The sequence below is a fragment of the Primulina huaijiensis genome, chromosome 2 (genome assembly GCF_012295235.1).
Source record: "Primulina huaijiensis isolate GDHJ02 chromosome 2, ASM1229523v2, whole genome shotgun sequence".
Classification (NCBI taxonomy): domain Eukaryota; kingdom Viridiplantae; phylum Streptophyta; class Magnoliopsida; order Lamiales; family Gesneriaceae; genus Primulina; species Primulina huaijiensis.
In genome coordinates this window covers 2,304,058-2,324,089 of record NC_133307.1, presented here as the reverse complement: position 1 = coordinate 2,324,089, position 20,032 = coordinate 2,304,058, and the positions used below count along the sequence as shown (strand labels likewise).

Below are 20,032 nucleotides of genomic sequence, written 5' to 3'. Positions count from 1 at the left end.
TATTCGAATATCCAGTATTTTAATACATATTGTGAGTATCTCATTTACGAAATCAAGTATTTGCAAACTCAAATTAAGTACTTCTCAAGTAAAAATAATTACTTTAAAATTTTCATGCTTAGTTGAGAATTTGTTTTTTTTTTAAAAAAAATATTAAATGAGATGAATATGTCATCCAAATGTATCTTCCATAAAAATACCAACACTTGGTGAACTTACGTTGCTTATTCGAATATCCAGTATTTTAATACATATTGTGAGTATCTCATTTATGAAATCAAGTATTTGCAAACTCAAATTAAGTACTTCTCATTTAGGGAGTAAAATTAAGTATTGGTAGACTCGAATTAGATACTTTTTGTACTAATTTAGGTATAAAATTTTAATTTAAAAAATGACACATCAAAAGTCACTCAATATCAGTTGAAACTATATTATTTTATATCCCAAAATAATCAAATTTGAGTATTAAAAAGGTAAAATCAAGTATATGTGAAATCAAATCAGGTACTATTTATACCAATTTAGGTATCACATTTTTTATTCACATATATCATCATCAAACAACATTCAATATTATCTTCAAATTATATATTTTTACATAGTCAATCGAATTTGAGTATTTAAATGGTAAAATCAAGTATTTGTGGACTCGAATTATGTATTATTTGTATTAATTTAGGTATCATATTTTTACTTCACGAATATCATCATCTGTGTCACTTAATATTAACTTCAAATTATATTTTGGCATCCTCAAATAATTGGATATGAGTATTTACGGGGTAAAATCATGTATTTATAGATTTTAATTAGATACTCTTTGTACCAATTTAAGTATCACATTTTAACTTCACAAATGACACCATCAAAAGTCACTTAATATTACTTGATACTTAAGTATTTTTTTTACACATTTGAAGTATTCAAATAGCCTGATCAAATATTTGGAACCCCAAAATAAGTATTTTATCGATCAAAATAAGTACCTTTTCTAATTCAACAATGAGTGAGAAACTATGTTTTTTCAAATATTAGATGACTTGAATAAGTCATCTAAATGTATTTTCAATGAAAAGATCAACAATTATTGAATTTATTGTGATATTTTCTTACACATTTGGACTATTCAAAGAGTCAAATCAAGCATTTGAAACTCCAAAATAAGTATTTTGTAAGTCAAAATAAATACTTAATTTTATTTCAAGATGAGTTATGACCTATGTTTTTTTTTAAATAAAATGACACGAATAAGTCATCATATTGCATTTTTCATGAAAAGACTAACAATGACTGAATTTATGGTGAATGCTCGAATATAGTATTTTCTTATATATTTGGAGTATTCAAATAGCGAAATCAAGTATCTAAAACCCCATAATAAGTACTTTATATGTCAAAATAAGTATTTATTTTTATTCCATGATAATTGAGAAAATTTATTTATTTTTTAATTATATTTTAAATGGAGAAGACACATGTAATTTTGTGGCTAAAATAATATATTTATTTAAATAATAAAAGATAAAAATGTAAATTTTGCTTTGTGAGATGTTAAAACTAAAAGTATAGATTTGTCAGGTACTGATTTTTAAAAAATTATGACTAGATACTGAATCTTAATTGAAAGATTGACCGATTGCATTTTTTTGAAATTTACCGTTAAAATAACACTAGATTTTTTTATCTATGAACATTTTAACATAAAATTCAGTCTCAAGCTAAACAACTCGGCTACGCAAACATGGAGGTCTGGTTTGTCATCGTCGTGGCTCTGTGTATCTCAGCCTTAGTGAGCTCCTTCTTGAATCTTTTCAAGAAAAAGCTGCCGCCAGGGCCACCAAGTTTGCCTTTGTTGGTCTATTTGATATGGCTCCGCCGCCCTATTTCAGAGTTGGAATTCATCCTCCGCCGCCTCCAGGCCCGATATGGTCCCCTCATGACGTTGACCATCGGTCCTCGGAAGCTCGTTTTCGTTGGAAGCCACTCCCTGGCCCACAGTGCACTTATCCAGCACGGTGCTGTCTTCTCTGACCGGCCAACTCCCCGGGCCACCAGCAAGATTTTGAACAGAAACCAGAAGTCGATTAGTGACGCCGGATACGGCACCACCTGGCGCCTCCTCCGCCGCAACATAACTCATGAGATCCTACATCCGGCCCGGGTCAAGTCCTACTCGAGTTCCCGCAGATGGGTTCTTTCGATTCTAATCAATCGTCTTGTTGATACGTCCAAGTCCGAATCTTCGGTCAGACTGATCGATCACTTTCAGTACGCCATGTTCTGCCTGCTGGCGCTCATGTGCTTTGGGGACAAGCTCCAGGAGAAGCAAATCAAGGAAATTGAATCGGTGCAACGCCGGTTGCTTATAGGTTCTCGCCGATTCAATATCCTCAACTTCTGGCCTCGGTTGGGGAAAATCTTGTTCCACAATCGCTGGAAGGAACTCATGCGACTGCGTCTAGAACAGGAGCAAGTGCTGATTCCTCTCATTAAGTATCGCATCCGAGCCAAACAACAGTCTCTCTCTAACCATCAAGCAGATGAAGAAGCAGTGTTAGCATATGTGGACACACTGGTTGATTTGCAACTTCCCGAGGAAAACAGGAAACTTGATGAATCGGAAATGGTGAGCCTCTGCAGCGAATTTCTTTCCGCTGGCACGGAAACCACATCCACAGCGCTGCAATGGATAATGGCTAATCTTGTCAAGTATCCTCACATCCAATCCAAGCTTTACGATGAGATAATCAGCGTCATAGGCTCGCGGAAAAGCAGCCAGCAGCAGCAGATGGTGGAGGAAGAGGATGCACAGAAAATGCCATACCTGAAAGCAGTAGTGTTAGAAGCCCTGCGGCGACACCCACCGGCTCATTTCGTCTTGCCGCACAGGGTGACAGAGGACATCGAATTGGATGGTTACGTGATCCCTCGTGAGGCCAGAGTAAATTTTATGGTGGCAGATATGGGTTTGGACCCAAAGGTGTGGGAGGATCCGATGGAATTCAAGCCGGAGAGGTTCTTGCCCACAAGTTCTGGAGAGGCTTTCGACATAACCGGGAGCAGAGAGATCAAGATGATGCCATTTGGTGCCGGAAGGAGGATCTGTCCAGGCCTTACATTGGCACTCCTGCATTTGGAATATTTTGTGGCCAATCTGATTTGGAACTTCGAGTGGATTCCTGTCGAAGGTGACGAAGTAGATCTTACCGAGAAACAAGAACTCCCCACTGTCATGAAGAATCCGCTTCAAGCTCGGATCACTCCTAGAATCTGAATTAGTTTGGGATGAAAAAAAGATGATTCAAGAAGTGAAGTTTTCAGTGTCATAAATTATTGTTCGCAGATCATCATTGAATAATATGAGAGTTGGATCAATTCTTTGCATACAAAGTCAAAATTTTTAGATAATATTTAAAAGCTAGGAGCAGGCCGTACCTCCTATGAGGCGAGAGAGGCCTCGTGAGTCCGACTCTTACATGGCTAAAAAAAAAATTATTGGTTGAGGCTTGTATCTAAATAGTGTGTATTTGATATTTAAAAAAAACTGGACATTGACCTATTGAAAACATGATTAAATATGATAATTGTGTTCATTGGAGATTTAATCAAATTATGTAGAGCTTAAACAATAAAGCTACACAGCTCATTAATTAAATTTTTAAAAATTTTGTATGCATAAAATCGTAATGTTTATCTAATATATTTATTATTTTATCTTATGTCAACTCATGTGTTAAACTTTTATACTTTACTTTTCGATTATTTGGCCTTTTTTCTTGAATTTATGTAGTTGAACCAATTTCAAAAAATAAAACATAAAAAATTGTGATACTTACCTATTTTACATATCTTTATTTTCTATTTTCTTGAATAAAATATTATATTTATTATTTAAAACAAATCATATATTTTTACAATATTGGTTCATGATATTTATCATTTTGTTATTTTGATAGTTTATATTGATAAATTTCAATTTTAGCAACATATCTTACAATTTTTGCCAATTTCAATCTTTTTTCAATATAATTGTTCATATGACACTGCATTACGTTAGAGCCATGTTGATGTTGTGGTGAAAAAAGAAAAAAATACAAAGAGATAAATATATAACTCGTAAATTATATTTTCCTTATATCTATTGTTTGGTTATTTTTTATTTGCAAGCTTTACGGTTATTTATCACAACAAGATTTTTTTTAGCATATCACTTCAGGCCCTGTGAACCACAGGTACGGCTCGGGGTAGGAGCAGTTTAGCACTTTTCTTTCTCGAGTTTGGTTCAAATTAGATGTCTGAGCTCGAGTTAGATTTGAAATATTCGAACAAACTCAAAAAAATTTATATTTTAATATATAAATATANATATACAAAGAGTAAATTAGACAAACCCAAACCCGATCAGATTAGGATCGTTTTTTTATCAGTTGGATTAATTTTTAGAATAATGCTAAATATACAACCAAAATATTGTACAACGATATTTACAACAATTAAATCGTGAGATTTTGTTATTATATCATGAGATTTTGCATTGATTTATAATGAAATATTGATAAATGTAATTTTTGTATTGAATTTTTTGTGTTGTAAGAATTTTGTACAAATTTAGTTGTACATGTAGCATTACTCTAATTTTTATATCAACTCATCAACGACGGACGTTACATCGTCCACTGCCTTTGGCTTCGAACTTGGCTATTTTTTTTCATCGTCATTATTTGTTTTCTTTTAGAACTTGAGAACATCTCTTATTTAGTAAAATGAAACTTCAGATCGCATACAAAAAATAGAGTTGAAGTTCAAATTTAATAATTTGAAATATAGATCAACTTAAAATGGTGAACCGGTTAACCAATTTTTTTCAAAAAATTTGGTTCATAAACTCAGCATTTTAAGGTAAGATATATTCCAAAATATTGATTTTGAGCTTCAAAAAATTTGGTTGATAAACTCACCATTTTAAGGTAAGATATATATCAAATTATTGATTTTGAGCTTCAACTCTTTTTGATGGTATATGGTGTCAAATCTCGCTTTATAAGATAAGTTATGTGTGTCACGCCCCTGAACCTGAGTCCCGAAGTGATCGACACCAACATTGCTCTCAAATGTATATTCGAAAATAACAAGCCTCAAAAGTACATATTTCAGAAATATAAACAATCTATTCATTCATAATACTAAAATTCATTGTCTTATACAACTTCAAATATTGTTTCACAGTGACGGAAATGTAAAACAAGATATACGTCGAAAATACTTAACAAAAGCAGCAGATAAACATAATAAAAAACTAAGAAGCAGTAGCTGTTAAATCTTCTTCACCAGCTCCGGCCAGAACTGAATCTGCTCATCTTTTTCGATCTCTTCTAAGTTATTATCTGAGAGGGGTTTGAGTGATGAGCGATATGGTTGTCTCTCAGTAAATGGACGAAATCCTCTCGGCTTTTAAAATCGTTTTTAAACAGCAGTCTCATATATAGAAATCAGAATAGAGGTAACATATTTTTCAAAAGAAAAAAGATGTCATTTTATACATAAACAGATTATGAGTTTCATGTCTAACTGATATCATTCTCGTGTATTTTTTTTCCTCTAAAGGGTGAGGCAGTAATCAATAATAACAGTAATCGTTAATGTTCAGAATATATATTCCTACCATTAGTTCACAATTTACAATAAGTACTTCAAAGATACAAATTTCAAAATTCATGCTTTGAATATATGATATACATGCAGTACGATTTTAAATCATATTACAAGAGTTAAAACAGAAACACACTTACTGTAATTTGCTTAATAGATTTCGGTTGAAATCTGAAAATGGATTGTCTTTGCAATTATCTGTTAACATCTTCCAGATCATGGCAAAATAAGAGGGGGTTAATTGGGAATCATTTTGTGTTTTAGTACCTGGAGAGAGAAATTTTTGTTATAAATACCCCAATTACCCTTATTCCCTATTTTATTTTAATTGATCCTCGCGCTTCGCAAATTTTATTATTACGGTATAATTAAATGTTTGAGGAGGAGAATTTCGGAAAAATTATGAATTCGAACTTAGATTCGAGAACAATAATTTACAAGGATTATTCTAATATTTTGGAATATACACAAGAGCATCTAACTTTGGTCAGATATCAAGAGCAGCAAGGATCAACACAGCACCTTCAGGTAAATTTATGATATAATCTCATAAGTTTATGGAGATAGTACCAGATTCCTCTAAGCTCTCTGGAGATCTTAGGGAAATTCAAAAAACGGTACAAAATTACGGCAATATGTTGTTTTATGTACCACAAAATGTAGAGAAAATCCTTGAAAAACAAGAAGAAATTCTTGGAATATTAAAGGATATTTTAACAAAAATTCAGAAACTAGAACAACAACCAAGTTCTAGTAAGAAAACTTCAGAAGGAAGGTTACCACCATCCTTTGGTACTGAACCCTTATTACATCAAATAGGGAAGGCCAAGGTGATGCCTAAACCTTTAACTGAAGAAGAAAAGATGATCAATCTAATCAAAACAGTCTCAGAAAAGAAATTAATCTGATGACAACGTTAGAAAGGATTGGTCTAGATGATCTACAAGAGCTTGCAGAATCTTTTGCAAATCTCAAAGTTGTAGATCTAAAGATGAACATGACTGGAGGGGAGCAACCTTCCATAACCTGGTCATCTTCACAGGAACCACCAAGAGAAAGTGTGGGATCTCATAATACAAATATGAGAGAACCCCAACAAGACTTTTATACTGGTGGAGAAGCACATCCAGCAGGAACAAGGTCAAGAAGGAATCAAATTCCTTTGCACCAGACTCCCTATGGAAAATCTGTTCTAGAACATATACATCCTTACGGGGTTATGCTTAACCTGGATGTATTATATTTAAAAAACAGAGAAGATCTCATAGATAATTGGACATCTGCTATGAGAATCACAGCAGGCACACTGGATCTCAACAGAGAAGGATTCATTAAACTTCTAGAAATGAGTCTTATGGGATCAGTGAAAATTGCTTGGGACATGACTTCGGTGGAAACTAAAGAGTCAGTCCTAGCCGGAGAATCTCTTAGTGAGATAGCCGGAAGAATAGCTACCCTGTTTAAAGCACAGTTTATAGGAGTAGACTATTTCAAAAGTCAAGACACAGAGAAGAAAAAGAAATATACTCAAGTTCTGTATAGTCTTGAATTACATGACATCTGTTTAGTGGACGAATAGATTATGTTATTCACTAAATATAGATGGAATTCAGGAGTAGAAGAAGATATAGCAATGCAACTCGTCTTCGTCAAGATGCCAAGTCCCTGGAGAGAAATGCTCATAAGAGAATATGTACCTGGAAATCTAGATACATTGGCATGAATAGCCTCTTTCCTTAAAGGAAAATTGGCAGAATGGTGTCATTTAGCAGCATTACAAAAGAATTACAAACGTTTAATGGATATTAATAAACGTACTCCTTTGTGTTGTAAAGAAAATGATCTTTCAACGATAATTAGAAGTAAACTACAGAAGCATAAAAGAAAGAGTTTTAGGACTCATCCTTATGCAAGAGGTGGAAAAAGTTCTTGGAAACCAAGAACAGTATGGTCTAGATAGAAAGCCAGATCTTACAAATCTGGACAAAGAAGTGGACCATTGAGAAGTAGGACATCTTCTCAGGCATCGAGTACATCTCGAAGCACAGGAAGAATACCTACGAAAAAAACTTTCAGAAGAGCTCATACCCGAGCTAATGAAAGTTTCAAGGACTGTAATTGCTGGACATGTGGAGCAAGATGTCATATCTCGACCAATTGTCCAGAAAATGAAGAAAGAGGTATTAAACGCTTCGATCTGACCCCTGATATTGAAGAAGCGGTTTATTACCAAGATCTTATTCAAGTATACCGATTTGAGGACATTGCCTCAGATGAAAGTATATATGAAGAAAGAAGAAGTCTTAAGTCAGGGAGAATCCGAAGGAACTGAATCGGAGTCTGACTGAAGACGAAGTGTTTCGACACGAAACACATGAGGATTTGTCTGGTTTCTTTAGCCAGACAACCATATCTCATAACATGGTCCAAAAGATCAAGAAAGAAAATCCTAGTCTACAGAGATATCAATGATTCTCTGCAGGACAGGTAGAAAAGTTCTTAGGAAATCTTGGCCTAAGAAATAGAAAGCATCATCTGATCTATAAAGTCTCCAGAAGGAAAATGGCAATCCCAATGGAACTTACAGGAAATAGAATGGAGATGCAATTAATTCTTTCTAAAGAAATTAAGGAGGAATTATAAAAACTCAAGATAGAAGTAGCAAAGACTATGTCTTGGATTCATATTGGAGCAATCCAAATTATGATAAAAGCTACTTTCAAAGAAGATATAGATTCATCCATTGATATTGCTATATGCGATAAAAGAATGTGGAACCTTCAAGATTCAATACTGGGAACTATATCAAGAAATCTCTGTGCAGGAAAAATTGTAGGAGTTATCTATCTAAGGATAGCCTACAACCTGGTAGATCGAGATTTCAGTCGAGCCTTGACATTACATCAAAATTTCAAGGAGAAAAGACTGATGAAAGAAGGTAATAGGCCATATTCTATTACCTATCAGATTTCATATGCTCTATCTAATACACATCATTCGGAATTGTTTATTAGAAATGAGTTCATTGAGATACAAGAGATATTTGGAAAAGTTGCTCAGGCAATTTATCCAGAAAGATGTGAGTTTCCTTTAATACAGGAAACAGATATCCAAATACAAGACAAACCGATTCTTTAGAGGAATCAAAGTCTTAGATTGGAATCAAGAAGACTATCTTTTCAAGGAGATAGGATTACAAGTTACAGGTAGGGAAAATCCCCTGTCCAAGAAACCCAACAGGAGCTAAAAAGCTTTTCAACAATAGGAAAGCTTAGATGCTCAGAAGGGTGGAAGGAAATCGAAATAGTATTTGATATTACAAAACAGAGGAATCAATTTTCTTGTAATATTATTTACTATTTAGAACAACATATGATAGGAACTTACCAAGGAATGATACAAGTCGGAGAATTGGAAGTTCATATCACAGGAGTTCTAGGAAAAGAACCAAATCAATTGGTTCTTGGACTAGAGTTTTTCGAGGAACATAAACCTTGGAAACATCTAGAGTTTGGAATGGAGTTTATGGCTGATAATAAGAAGTGGAAAATTCAATGACCACAAGCTCATTCTCGATTTACATTCCAGTAGGAATGTTTTATGAACAATATAAGGCAGAATATTTTGCTGCTTATATTGATTTAGGTGCTGGAATATGTACAGCAAAAAGAGGAGTTTTTCCAAATAATTTGGAAGAAGAATTACTCAAGATTGCTGGAAGAGATTTTTTCAGAAGGATCTTAATCTTATGTAAAGGGATTAAGATGACTGAGATCATGATCATGAGCTGACATTTTGTTAGGAAATAATTTCCTTCAAATGTTTAAGTCCTATACTCAAGAAAATGAGACTAGAAGATTAGTGTTTACAACACCCTGTAATCACAAAATCATAGTCCAGAGACTACGAGAGGCATTTTATCGGAAATTACCAACCTAGTTTCGCAGCAAGCGTGGTGATGAAGGACGACTTCTGAACCCAAAAATAAAAGATTCCAGACGGTTTGGAGAAACTATGCTGCGGATAATAGCAGATAGAGAACTCCAACCAGAAGAAATAGAATACCTTAAGATAGCTCTACATAAGAATGAAGTAGAGTTTGAATCTAAGTTATCCTTAGAAGATGTCAAGAAAAGGATCAAAGAAAATTATAACGAAAATCCTTTGACATGGTGAGATAAAAATCAACTCAAAGCTTGCCTTAAGATTAAGGAAGGTAAAGAGTATGAATTTGTCCATTGTAAGCCTATCTCAATGAACATAATTGATCAAAAAAATATGCAGATTATAATCAAGGAACATCTGGACCTTGGTTTGATCAAAGCAGGAATTTCACCATATAGCAGTCCTGGATTTCTTGTAAGAAATCATGGTGAGATAAAAAGAAACAAACCCAGATTGGTTATTAATTATCAAGAGATTAATAATATTCTGGAGTTTGATGGGTATTTTATACCTAGTAGAGAACATCTAATCAGTTGCATACGCAATGCAAAGATATTCTCTACATTTGATTGTAAGTCCGGATTTTATCAGATTCGGATGGAGGATGAAAGCAAGAAATTCATAGCTTTCTCCACACTACAAGTACATTATATTTGGGAAGTGTTACCAATGAGATTAGCTAATTCACCCCAGATATTTCAAAGGGAAATGGATAATCTTTTCAAAGATTATTTCAAGTTTATGTTTGTCTATATTGACGATGTGTTAATTGCATCTAAAAATATGGAATAACATATTAAACATTTAGAAATTTTCTCTAATGTTTGTAAAAAAGAAGGACTGGTTCTTTCAGAAAAGAAAGCAGACATTTCCACAAGAAAGATCGGATTTCTTGGAATAGAAATCGATGAATTTGGAATAATTTTGCAAGATCATATAGTTGAGAAGGTGCAAAATTTTCCAAACGAGTTAAAAGAAAAGAAAAAACTTCAAAGCTTTTTGGGAGTTGTTAATTTTGCTGGGATGTTTATTAAAAACATAGCAAAACACAGGAAAGTGTTCAGTCAATTACTAAAGAAAGATGCAAGATTTGTATGGACAAAAGAACACACAGAAGGACTTGTCTATTTAAAGGAGTTTTGTAAAAATCTTCCGAAAATGACTATTCCTAAGGAAGAAGATGATCTGGTGTTGTATACCGATGCTAAGTGATCATTGGTGGGCTGCGGTTTTAACCAAGCTCACACCAGATGGAGAACAGCCATGCAGATACTGCAGTGGACTCTTCTCAGATTCAGAAGCCATAAGATGGCATATTAACGAAAAAGAATTTTATGCAGTAAAAAATGCTTTTGAAAATTACCATTATTTTTACTTGCAAAGAAATTTACTTTAAAAGTTGATAATACACAGGTGAAAACTTTCTTAAGGAATAGAATTGAGTCTAAACCTGAGAAGGCTAGATTATTAAGATGACAGGCATTATGTCAAAATTATATTTTTGATATTGTGATTATTAAATCTCACGAGAATATTCTTGCAGATTTTTTAACAAGAGATGGACAACATGGATGTCGATGCTATTATCAAGATGCAGATGCATTTGAGGGAACACCTTGAAATGCTTCAAACCGAGTTCAACAAGCTGGCCTTAAACGCAGAAGTTGCGGGAAGGCTACAACAAACCGATAAGAGAATTGTCTCTGATCGAATCACAGGATGCTTACATGCGTATACTTAGTTATGGTCTGTAATACAAAGGCCTCTCCTCCAAGGCATTGAGAAACCACTGGTTTCTCAAATGGAGAGTTTTCGAGTACAGGACTCTATACCTAGAGCAGGGGATTCAAATACCCCTAGCACAAGTGTTAGGTCGGGATCATCTTTAGATGAGTCGGCTAAAACAAAGATTGAGACTCCAGATCCTTTTCTCGAGTCCTCAAGACAACCCTTCACCTCGGGGATTGAAGAGGGAGAGATTAACCTTAGACCTAATATTGACAAGGGTAAATCTAAGGTTAATACTAATGAAACTGCAATTTCTCCATTTCAGGTTTACCAACAAAACTGGGAGAAATTAAAAACAAGAGTGGGCATTAACCCAGTCACTAACAGGGTTGATGTTGCAGGAAAATATCCTAGGGTATGGATGAGACCTAATTCATATCCCAAGGAAGTCAAGGCATGGTATGAATTTGGGGCTCTAGCCTCAGTTTATACTACTTCACCGAGTTTCCTAGAAATTTCAGGGTTACCAAAATGGATCCAGGAAGTGGTTCACGAAACTTGGGCGAATAATGATTATTTTTCCAGATGAGATATTCTGGAGTTGTATTTTTTTAGTGCAGCACCAGAACCAGCAGGGAAAGGCTCACACGAAGCCTTTCATTTTATCAAGTTAAGGAGGCCAGATTCAAATGTCCAAAAATTTATCAAGGATCTTCCGTCAGAAGAAACACCCATGGTTGCTTCAATAACTGAAGACGACATTTCTACCAGAAGAGCATGGGGTCTTTGGGTCTGTCTCACTGAGATGGACAAATTCAAGTTTCCGTTTAAATTTTATCAAAATTCGATAAACGGATCTTTTCTGTTAAATACAATGACAGGAAAAACTACAAGTTTTGCAGAAGAAATATTTGAAAAGAAAATAAATATTTTGTGGAACAGCAAGCTGCCGGCAAGTAAAGAGACTCGTCGAAAATTCTGTAACATAGCTCACGTGGGAAGATGGTCGGAACAAATCTGCCCAGAATGCCCTAACCAGAAAGAGCCAGAATTTGGCAAAGGATTCAGACCTCGATCAGACAAGAAGCATCATGCCGAAACAGGACCAAGTGGTGAAGGACCACAATCACGTTTTCCTCGGGGACCTCGAAAGCCAAAGATTCCCCGACAAATTTAAAGTGGACATGTGATTAGTCCACTAACAAAAAAGAAAGTCATCATGTGAGTGGAATGACAAGGACCACCAATAATAGGGGGTAAATGACAAAAAGAATATTGGATACCTTATCTTTAGAGATAAAGAGAATCCAATAACAAAACAAGAAAACTGGACCCAATCACACTTATAAATAAGAACGAATGGGAACCAGTAAATCACACCAGAACAAAACTTAAAGATGTATTTTACATATCTAAAAGTTTTGAAAAGAAGAATCAAGAAAAATAGAGATCAGCTGGAAGCTCTTAGATGGTTAGTTCAACATTTCAATGAAAAAGGAAATGAGATTACAGCAGACCTCTTACAAACTCATATCTACTGGTATTGCGGAGAGATAAGAGAAGAAGAGAAGTTGATTTCTAGATTAATAATCTAGAAAAAGACGTTTCAAGAGAATAAAGGGACCACTCAACCACTACATGGTCCATGTGCAAGCTGTAAAGACTTATCAAGATTTGGAATCCGAGTTTCAAATCCGAAGAAGCCTTCTATAAATAAGGCAGGAAGAAGGAAGTGAAGATCATCGAACATTTTCCTCATTTCTTTCAACAAATAAGTTGTAATATTTCTCTTACTAGTTTATGTGTTTTTCAAGTTCGGCTACTATAAGTAGCTAAACAAGTTTCTCCTCCTCTACAGGAGATTATTATGTAATAATAAATGTTTGTGTTTGAATAAAGAAATCTTGGCTTTAGCCCCTCTCATGTATTATTTTCAAAATTTTATATTTTACTATACACCCTAAGGTAGGAAACGAATTAGGGTTGTGCTAAGTGCTGCTGAAGGAATCTGCGTCGGTAACCATCGGTTGCGATTGTGTGGTTGGACTGTGAGGAGAAGTCTGTAAAATACGGTGGATATAACCCTGTGGCATTCTGGTCAAAAAGGTAAAATGTTTAATTTATTTTACGGAAGCATGATGGGTCTTTAAAAACAAATCAATTTAATTAAAAAGGAGGTTGAGGGGTATTTTAGGAAAAATTATAAAAATAGATAGTAAAACAAAAATTGAAAATTGTTGGGTACTGATACACAAGTTGCCCAAGAGGAGGATACAGTACAACCTTTGTCTCCCATTTTTGTTTGATATAATAAAATATAATAGATAGATATTACAAAATATTTGTGTTAATTACTGAGTTTTTTTTTAATCTTANTATAACATGGAACGCTTAATAAAACGAAGATGCATTGTATCTTTTAACTCATGAAGAATTTTTTTTTAAAAAAATAAGAAAATTTAATGAATGTGAATAAAGTAGAGATATTGAAGTCCAAAGAATTTTCCTCGACACGGATTGGCCAAGTTTTGAATCCGTATCGAAGGTGAACATCACTGGGGATATACAAAAGCTGATCCAGAATCGAATTCAGACACAAAGAACGGGGTCAAGACTCAGAGGGAACAACATCATATATTCGTCACGTATTAAAATGAAGGTTGGTTCATGTAACCTACAATTCATCCGATATTCGACATCATCCACTCTACCGTCCTCATGCTGCTGTCAAAGGGTAACAACTCCCCATTTCTAAACATATCCCGCGGTCTTTTCTTGAGTGCTGCAGTACCTTCAGCCATTGGAGAAACAACACTCCCATTGGTAGAACAATCACCGAGTCGAGCAGGCAGGTTCAACAGGTTTTGGTCATGCACATCGAAGGTTATGTCAGATACTGGAGGTATATTCGTCAGAATGTTGCATTCATTGGCTACCTTGATTGCCAGGTCAGACAGCTCGTCCCTAGCAGCTTCTAGCCCAGCAGAGGCCAGTGCTTGGTCATTAAGTGCTTTACAAGCTTTTTCAAGGATCGATTGAAGATACTTTCCTTGTGCTTCTATTCGGAGCTGGAGCCTGCGTTGGACCTGGACAGAGGAGGAAAACTCATACGCATCAGGTGCACTGATGAAATTTGAGAATTGACAGAAACGATTACCAAGGTCAGAAGTTCAGTAATAAGCAACCACATATTTAGCAACTTTACTGCATTATCCTTTAATATGCTTATAAATATTCATTAAGAAATAAAATATTTAATGTAATCATATAGCATACTGCATGATACAACCACCGACTGTTTCTTTAACTTTGTTTTCCAAGCTAAACATTGTAGTAATGTGGACACAAGTTTCATGTATGTCTTGACTTGATTTGAAGGCAATCAATGTCTTCGACACATTGTGTCTCGCAGACAGTGATATGACATACATTGGCTCCACAACAAAATGAGTGGCTCGTAAACTTGGGGACTCCACCGTAAAGAAAGCTAGCTTTTCGGGTTTGACTTCATTCTTGGGCGTAGACGGAGGATATTTCTTTCAAATATTTGTGGTCCCTTAATCCACGTCATCAATCAAATATTTTTCTACTCAAATATCTCATATTTCACAATCAAATATCACACCAACCAAATATTTATGGGTCTCACTGTCTCTTTAATTAATATTTTATTTTCATTTAAATAAAATCATTTCACCAATTTAATTACTTTTATCTATTATTTAGTATTATATTTTTATTGTAATATAAAATTAGAAAGTTTATTACAAATATTTATTGAATAAATAATTTGTAAAAAAATAAACATCAATAAATATAATAAAATAAATAATAAAAAAGTGAAAAAAAATAAATAATAAAAAAAATGAAAAAAAAAATAAAAAGAAACTGCTCACCCAACCTCTTCACAATGTGAAGAGCTTGGGTCGGGGTGAAGCTCTTCACATTGTGAAGACCCAAGCTCTTCACAAAACACTGTGGGTCGAGGTGAAGATCTGGGGTCTCGACCCAAGCTCTTTCACCTCAAGCCAACCCGACCCAAAAAAAAAAGCTCAACCAAAAAAAAAAAAGAAGCTCGACCCATCTCGTCCCAAAAAAAAAAAAAAACTCGACCAAAAAAACAAGTGCGTCTCAATCACGCTTGTTTCAAGAAATAAAAAAAATTACAATATCCGGTTACAAATTTGTAACCGTGTATTGTTGTGGCACACAAATCAATGGTGTGCAATGGTGAATATTTAAATGGAGAAGATATTTGGATGACAAGGCTTGGATAATACCCACCGTTGTGGATGTCCGTATGACCTAATATTGATTCTTTAGAATCGATGCGGGACCCAAAGGCGATTTGGCCATTCGGAAACAGTTAGAATTGAATCGTTGTCAGCAATGTGACTTTGGTTCATATTATAGGTGAGTTGTGATGTATTCACCGAATAATGAGTGAATGCTGTTTAGAGAGGGTTTTCGTAGTGTCAGCTTCTCAAGGGAGTGGACAGTGTCATCCAGCTCCACACCGAAATAAATATAATGTTGCTAACACCCCCACCTATATGGTCTATCTTCTAGATTTGGACTCTCATTTCCAGCCATAACATAAACATGAATCATAGAACGGGCTTTGGGGGCAATCTTGAACCAAACTGGGCATGTGAGGCCCGGGGCCGAAGAGGGCGGGGGGTGATCGCCGGTGCCATCAGTTGCACGGACAATGAGCGGCTCCTGGCAGGCTTCTAGGTGGAGGGAACATGAATGAACCGATCCCGCACGGGAATGAGAGGGATTCCGAGACTGTTTAATGTAATGGACTGTACAGTTGAAGAGGGCTTAAAAGATTTGATTTGTACTACTCATATCACGAAGGTGCATCTTCTTTTCGGTAGCTTATCACATAAGAACTCCAAAGTTAAGCGTGCTTGACTTTGGGCAATTTTGGGATGGGTGACCTCCTGGGAAGTTTCCTAGGGTGCGTGTGAGTGAGGACATAAGCACGCTGGAAAGACTCGTCTTGGTACAGTGAGGACAGTCGTCGAATCTAGGCCTTTACCAAAGCTAGCTCAAAAGAGTATTGTCCAAGTCTATATATGCAACTCCTAGATATTTTATCCAAAAGATATGGGATAACTAACACAGCCCCTCGCGCCCAGGAATGAACATCTGAAGCGTGAAATTTACAAATGATCTAACTATGAGCAGAACGGATGACCCAATTATGGATAGTCTAACACATAAAGGTGGAACCTGGGCTCTGATACCAAATTAAGATTGAGACTTGAACCTAATTCAACCCCAAAAGCTAGCTCAAGGGGGGACGATTGTCCAAGTCCATATATGCAACTCTCAGATATTTTATTCAACCGATGTGGTACAAGTGGCCTGGCAATCAGCAACATGAATCATAGGACCGGCTTTCTTCAACTTATGCAATATTAATACGACATGAACCCGGCGTAATTTTCATCCCAAAGTCTTATTCAGTCCATTCATTGTCCGTTTGTAAACAAAAATGAAGGAAATAGTTTGCCAATTTCATCTCTCTGCTCTGGTTCAGATACTTCTATCCTCTAATTCTTCTAATCCTGCCGCTCAGCAAGCTCAAAGTTTCTTGTAAAAAGGAAGATAAACAACCGAAACTACCCCTAAGAAAATTGCTCTGCTTCCACATCCTCAGTTTTTTGACTCTTTCAGGCTTGATATCAAACCCAACGCAAATAACACATTTGGATGGGTACACAAATAGGAAAAAATCCAAACCTCAAGCTGCTCGTGCAGTCTTCGCTGAACTTCCATTTGCACACGCAAAGCCTCAGTTACCTGGTACCCGCTGGTAAAAATCCAAAAACAAGTGTTCACGATTATACGGAAACAATGGAGCTTTGCTCGAAAAAAACTTGGTAGGTATATATAGTACTCGTTTATTTCTTGTAACAGCATCACTGTTGATGTTGATGCAGATGAACCAGTATCCTGAGTCTCGGCAACACAAGATGCTGTGATCAATTAAATACAAACGAATTGATTGGCATTAAATGACAACATCAAATGCAAAAAAGAACATATTTACGAACCCAATGTGACTCGAAGTAAAACCTCTATCCAGAAACTTTATTCCCAATACATTTTCAAAACTCATTTTATAAAAACATATCTGCAGAAACACCGGAAACAAAACCAAATATACCATAACAGTTTTACCACTGAACTGTTCGATGGTCATCGGACCATACACAAGCGACAAAAGGAGAGCTTCGTTCCATACCTTCTTTTGAGTTTTCTGTTACCTCCTTGATGGCTTGTTTCCCCATTCGATACTTCTGCTCACAAATAACAGAAATTCCAAGTTTGTGAATTAGTATGCAATATATTTCGTGAAATAAATATGAGAAAATGGAAATGAGGATGGCATGCCTGAAGATGAGACTTCAAGTGATACAAAGTCAAGCCTTTCACTCCCATTGATCTCATAATTGTTTTTGGCGTTGCTTCTGCGAAGAAAGCAAAGAATTAACTTCATAATCCAACCAAATATCACAAAGATAAGTCAGGATGATCTATACTTGTATTGCTATATGAGTATATATGTATATGATCTTATTCGGAAAATACTCGTATTAGAAAGAAATTGAAAAAACAGCGTGTATAGATTAAGCATCTACATTAAGCAGACTGAAAAGGTTCGTAGGAAGCATTTTCTCCACTTATTCTGAAGATGGTAGAGGTCACTCCATGTTGAGACAGTTCTTACATTAATGTGTAAGATATTATTATCTCATGGTTCCCATTAAGAACTTAAGACAAAAAATGGTAAAATTTTCTTTTCCTTTTGAAATGGAGACTGCTCGGTCGAAATGAAGACAATATTTGACAAATCTGTTTCCAAAAAATCAATAAGCAATACATAAAATCCAAAAAAAAGGTAAACTATACGTGCAAGAATTATAATGAAAGCCCAAAGATATGAAAATTATTATTTTTATCTATATGTACCACCTAGAAGGATTAAACAAAAGATTAAGTCGTCAATGGAAATAGGGAACACGTAAATTAAATCTTAATACCAAATGACGTCCAAGACAATGAAGCTTCATATGAATAAATCTCCATGATATGGTAGATAACAACTTCTATAGCACATGATAGAAGTGTAGAACACAAAAACACAATTTCCCATTAGAGAGTTGACAGCAAACAAGTACTGTTCCAACTTTTTACTACTTTCCACTATTCAAATCCCCTTGACTCTTGGTACAAAGCCAGGGCGATCTAATGAATTCGATGGGAGAAATTTGCAGTTCTGAAAAATTTCACATAAATTCTAACTTTCTTTCTAGTCTGAGCGTCCCCCATGTTCATCCGAGCAGTTCTGAAAATTTTCACATAAAATTTTACTTTCTTTCTAGTCTGAGCGTCCCCCAGGTTCATCCGAGAGCATTTCAATCTTAACAGAGCTGTGCTCCATACTAAATTTTCAATTCTTAAGTCCAGGATAAGAAAACAGTTTATCTCATAAAAAATTCCTTCAACTTTAAATAAATGACACTAGCTTACTTCATTTTACAGACAAAACGAACATACAGCATCTCGATGTCCAACATAAATTCCATAAAGTCGACCGAAACACATATAATTCACATATCGAAGGGCCTATCCAGCAGGTCAAGGTGTCATACGAATACATCCACAAATTTAATATTTGTCTCTTCGTTTCTCATCAAGGGTGAAAAAACAGAGAGAGAGAGAGAGAGAGAGATTTGTCCCCTAAAAAGTTCAAATTTTTACTGCAGCATATGCGAAATTTTTCAAATTTTGAGAAAAGGAACCCTTCAACCAAAAGATAAGAGCATTCTTGAAAATCAGGGGAACCAGACAGTCTCATCAAAGCTGAATTTTAAATGTAAAATTATTAAATTTGTTAATATGGCAGCAGAATTTATCCTTCTTACGGATTTACAGAAATAGCTGCATTCAACTGAGGAGACAACTCCTTCCTCGGCCTCAAAATCCCCACTTTAATACATACATATATAGATATTTATATGTGTGTGTATTATCCACATATGTGTAACGAAACAAAGGGACACATACTATCGGGGCCGCCGAGCTGAGTGACAGCATCCACAAATCTTTCATGCAGCTCCGCCGTCCACCGGAGGCGCGGCCTGGGATCGGCTGACAGAACAAGGCACGCATCACTAGGAAAATTAGTGCCATCCAAAGCCGTGCGTTGATGCTCTCCCCCGCTCCCCTCCACTGCAAAACTATGTAATGGCATCCCAGAATACATCTCCTCCCCCTCCCCCCTACTCAGAAAAAATCTACAAAATTTCAAGAAAAGTCCAGATTTTTCAATCTTGTTGAGGCGTAGAAATGGTGGGTTTCGCTTCGAAAGCGAGAGGAGCCGTGCGTTTTCGTGTGTGTGAGAGGAAGAGAGAGAGACAAGGAAGGAAAATAAACAGCGATGCTATGTTTTGTTCTGTCTTTTGTCTGTTTCTCGAGCCTCTATCTGTCTTGTCTCTCTCAGTCTATGCCTATATATATATATATATATATATATATATATATATGCGTGTATATGTGTGTAGAATGTGTGTGAGAGAGGACGAAAAAGGTAACATGGAGTAGTTGCTGCCGGCGAAGCCATTTTTTGGTCGGAAACGAACCTCTTTCATGCGTGCTGTATAACTCAGTTCCCAATTATCCAATTCAA

At 35.6% G+C, this 20,032-nt stretch overlaps 2 protein-coding genes and 1 long non-coding RNA gene across 3 annotated transcripts; 1 reads left to right on the top strand and 2 right to left on the bottom strand.

Moving 5' to 3' along the window:
• The first annotated feature begins 1,720 nt into the window (after nucleotides 1–1,720).
• Nucleotides 1,721–3,378, top strand: LOC140963865 (cytochrome P450 89A2-like). The gene has a single exon (XM_073423335.1). It carries the CDS (start codon nucleotides 1,745–1,747, stop codon nucleotides 3,275–3,277), a length of 1,533 nt encoding a protein of 510 aa, XP_073279436.1. The 5' UTR covers nucleotides 1,721–1,744; the 3' UTR covers nucleotides 3,278–3,378.
• A 10,433-nt stretch (nucleotides 3,379–13,811) lies between these two features.
• LOC140963853 (protein PHR1-LIKE 3-like) lies at nucleotides 13,812–19,791 on the bottom strand. Its single transcript, XM_073423315.1, has 6 exons — nucleotides 19,411–19,791; nucleotides 17,734–17,810; nucleotides 17,585–17,639; nucleotides 17,237–17,315; nucleotides 17,080–17,149; nucleotides 13,812–14,411 (listed from the first exon to the last, which is right to left on the bottom strand). The coding sequence occupies exons 1-6, from the start codon at nucleotides 19,607–19,609 to the stop codon at nucleotides 14,007–14,009; spliced, it is 885 nt and encodes a 294-aa protein (XP_073279416.1). The 5' UTR covers nucleotides 19,610–19,791; the 3' UTR covers nucleotides 13,812–14,006.
• On the bottom strand, nucleotides 14,427–17,072 carry LOC140963863 (uncharacterized). Its single transcript, XR_012172771.1, has 3 exons — nucleotides 16,581–17,072; nucleotides 15,610–15,957; nucleotides 14,427–14,830 (listed from the first exon to the last, which is right to left on the bottom strand). It is a non-coding gene; the product is annotated as an uncharacterized lncRNA (long non-coding RNA).
• Nucleotides 19,792–20,032: the final 241 nt, after the last annotated feature.

What these genes read in the sequence shown, in the direction of transcription:
- LOC140963865 (XM_073423335.1), top strand. Translation starts at nt 1,745, where the DNA reads ATGGAGGTCTGGTTTGTCATCGTCGTGGCTCTGTGTATCTCAGCCTTA.
- LOC140963853 (XM_073423315.1), bottom strand. Translation starts at nt 19,609, where the DNA reads ATGTATTCTGGGATGCCATTACATAGTTTTGCAGTGGAGGGGAGCGGG. An exon ending in ACTTGAAGTCTCATCTTCAG is followed by an intron (nt 17,640 to 17,733) that starts GCATGCCATCCT and finishes ATTTGTGAGCAG; the next exon opens with AAGTATCGAATGGGGAAACA. An exon ending in GACTGCACGAGCAGCTTGAG is followed by an intron (nt 14,412 to 17,079) that starts GTTTGGATTTTT and finishes TCCTCTGTCCAG; the next exon opens with GTCCAACGCAGGCTCCAGCT.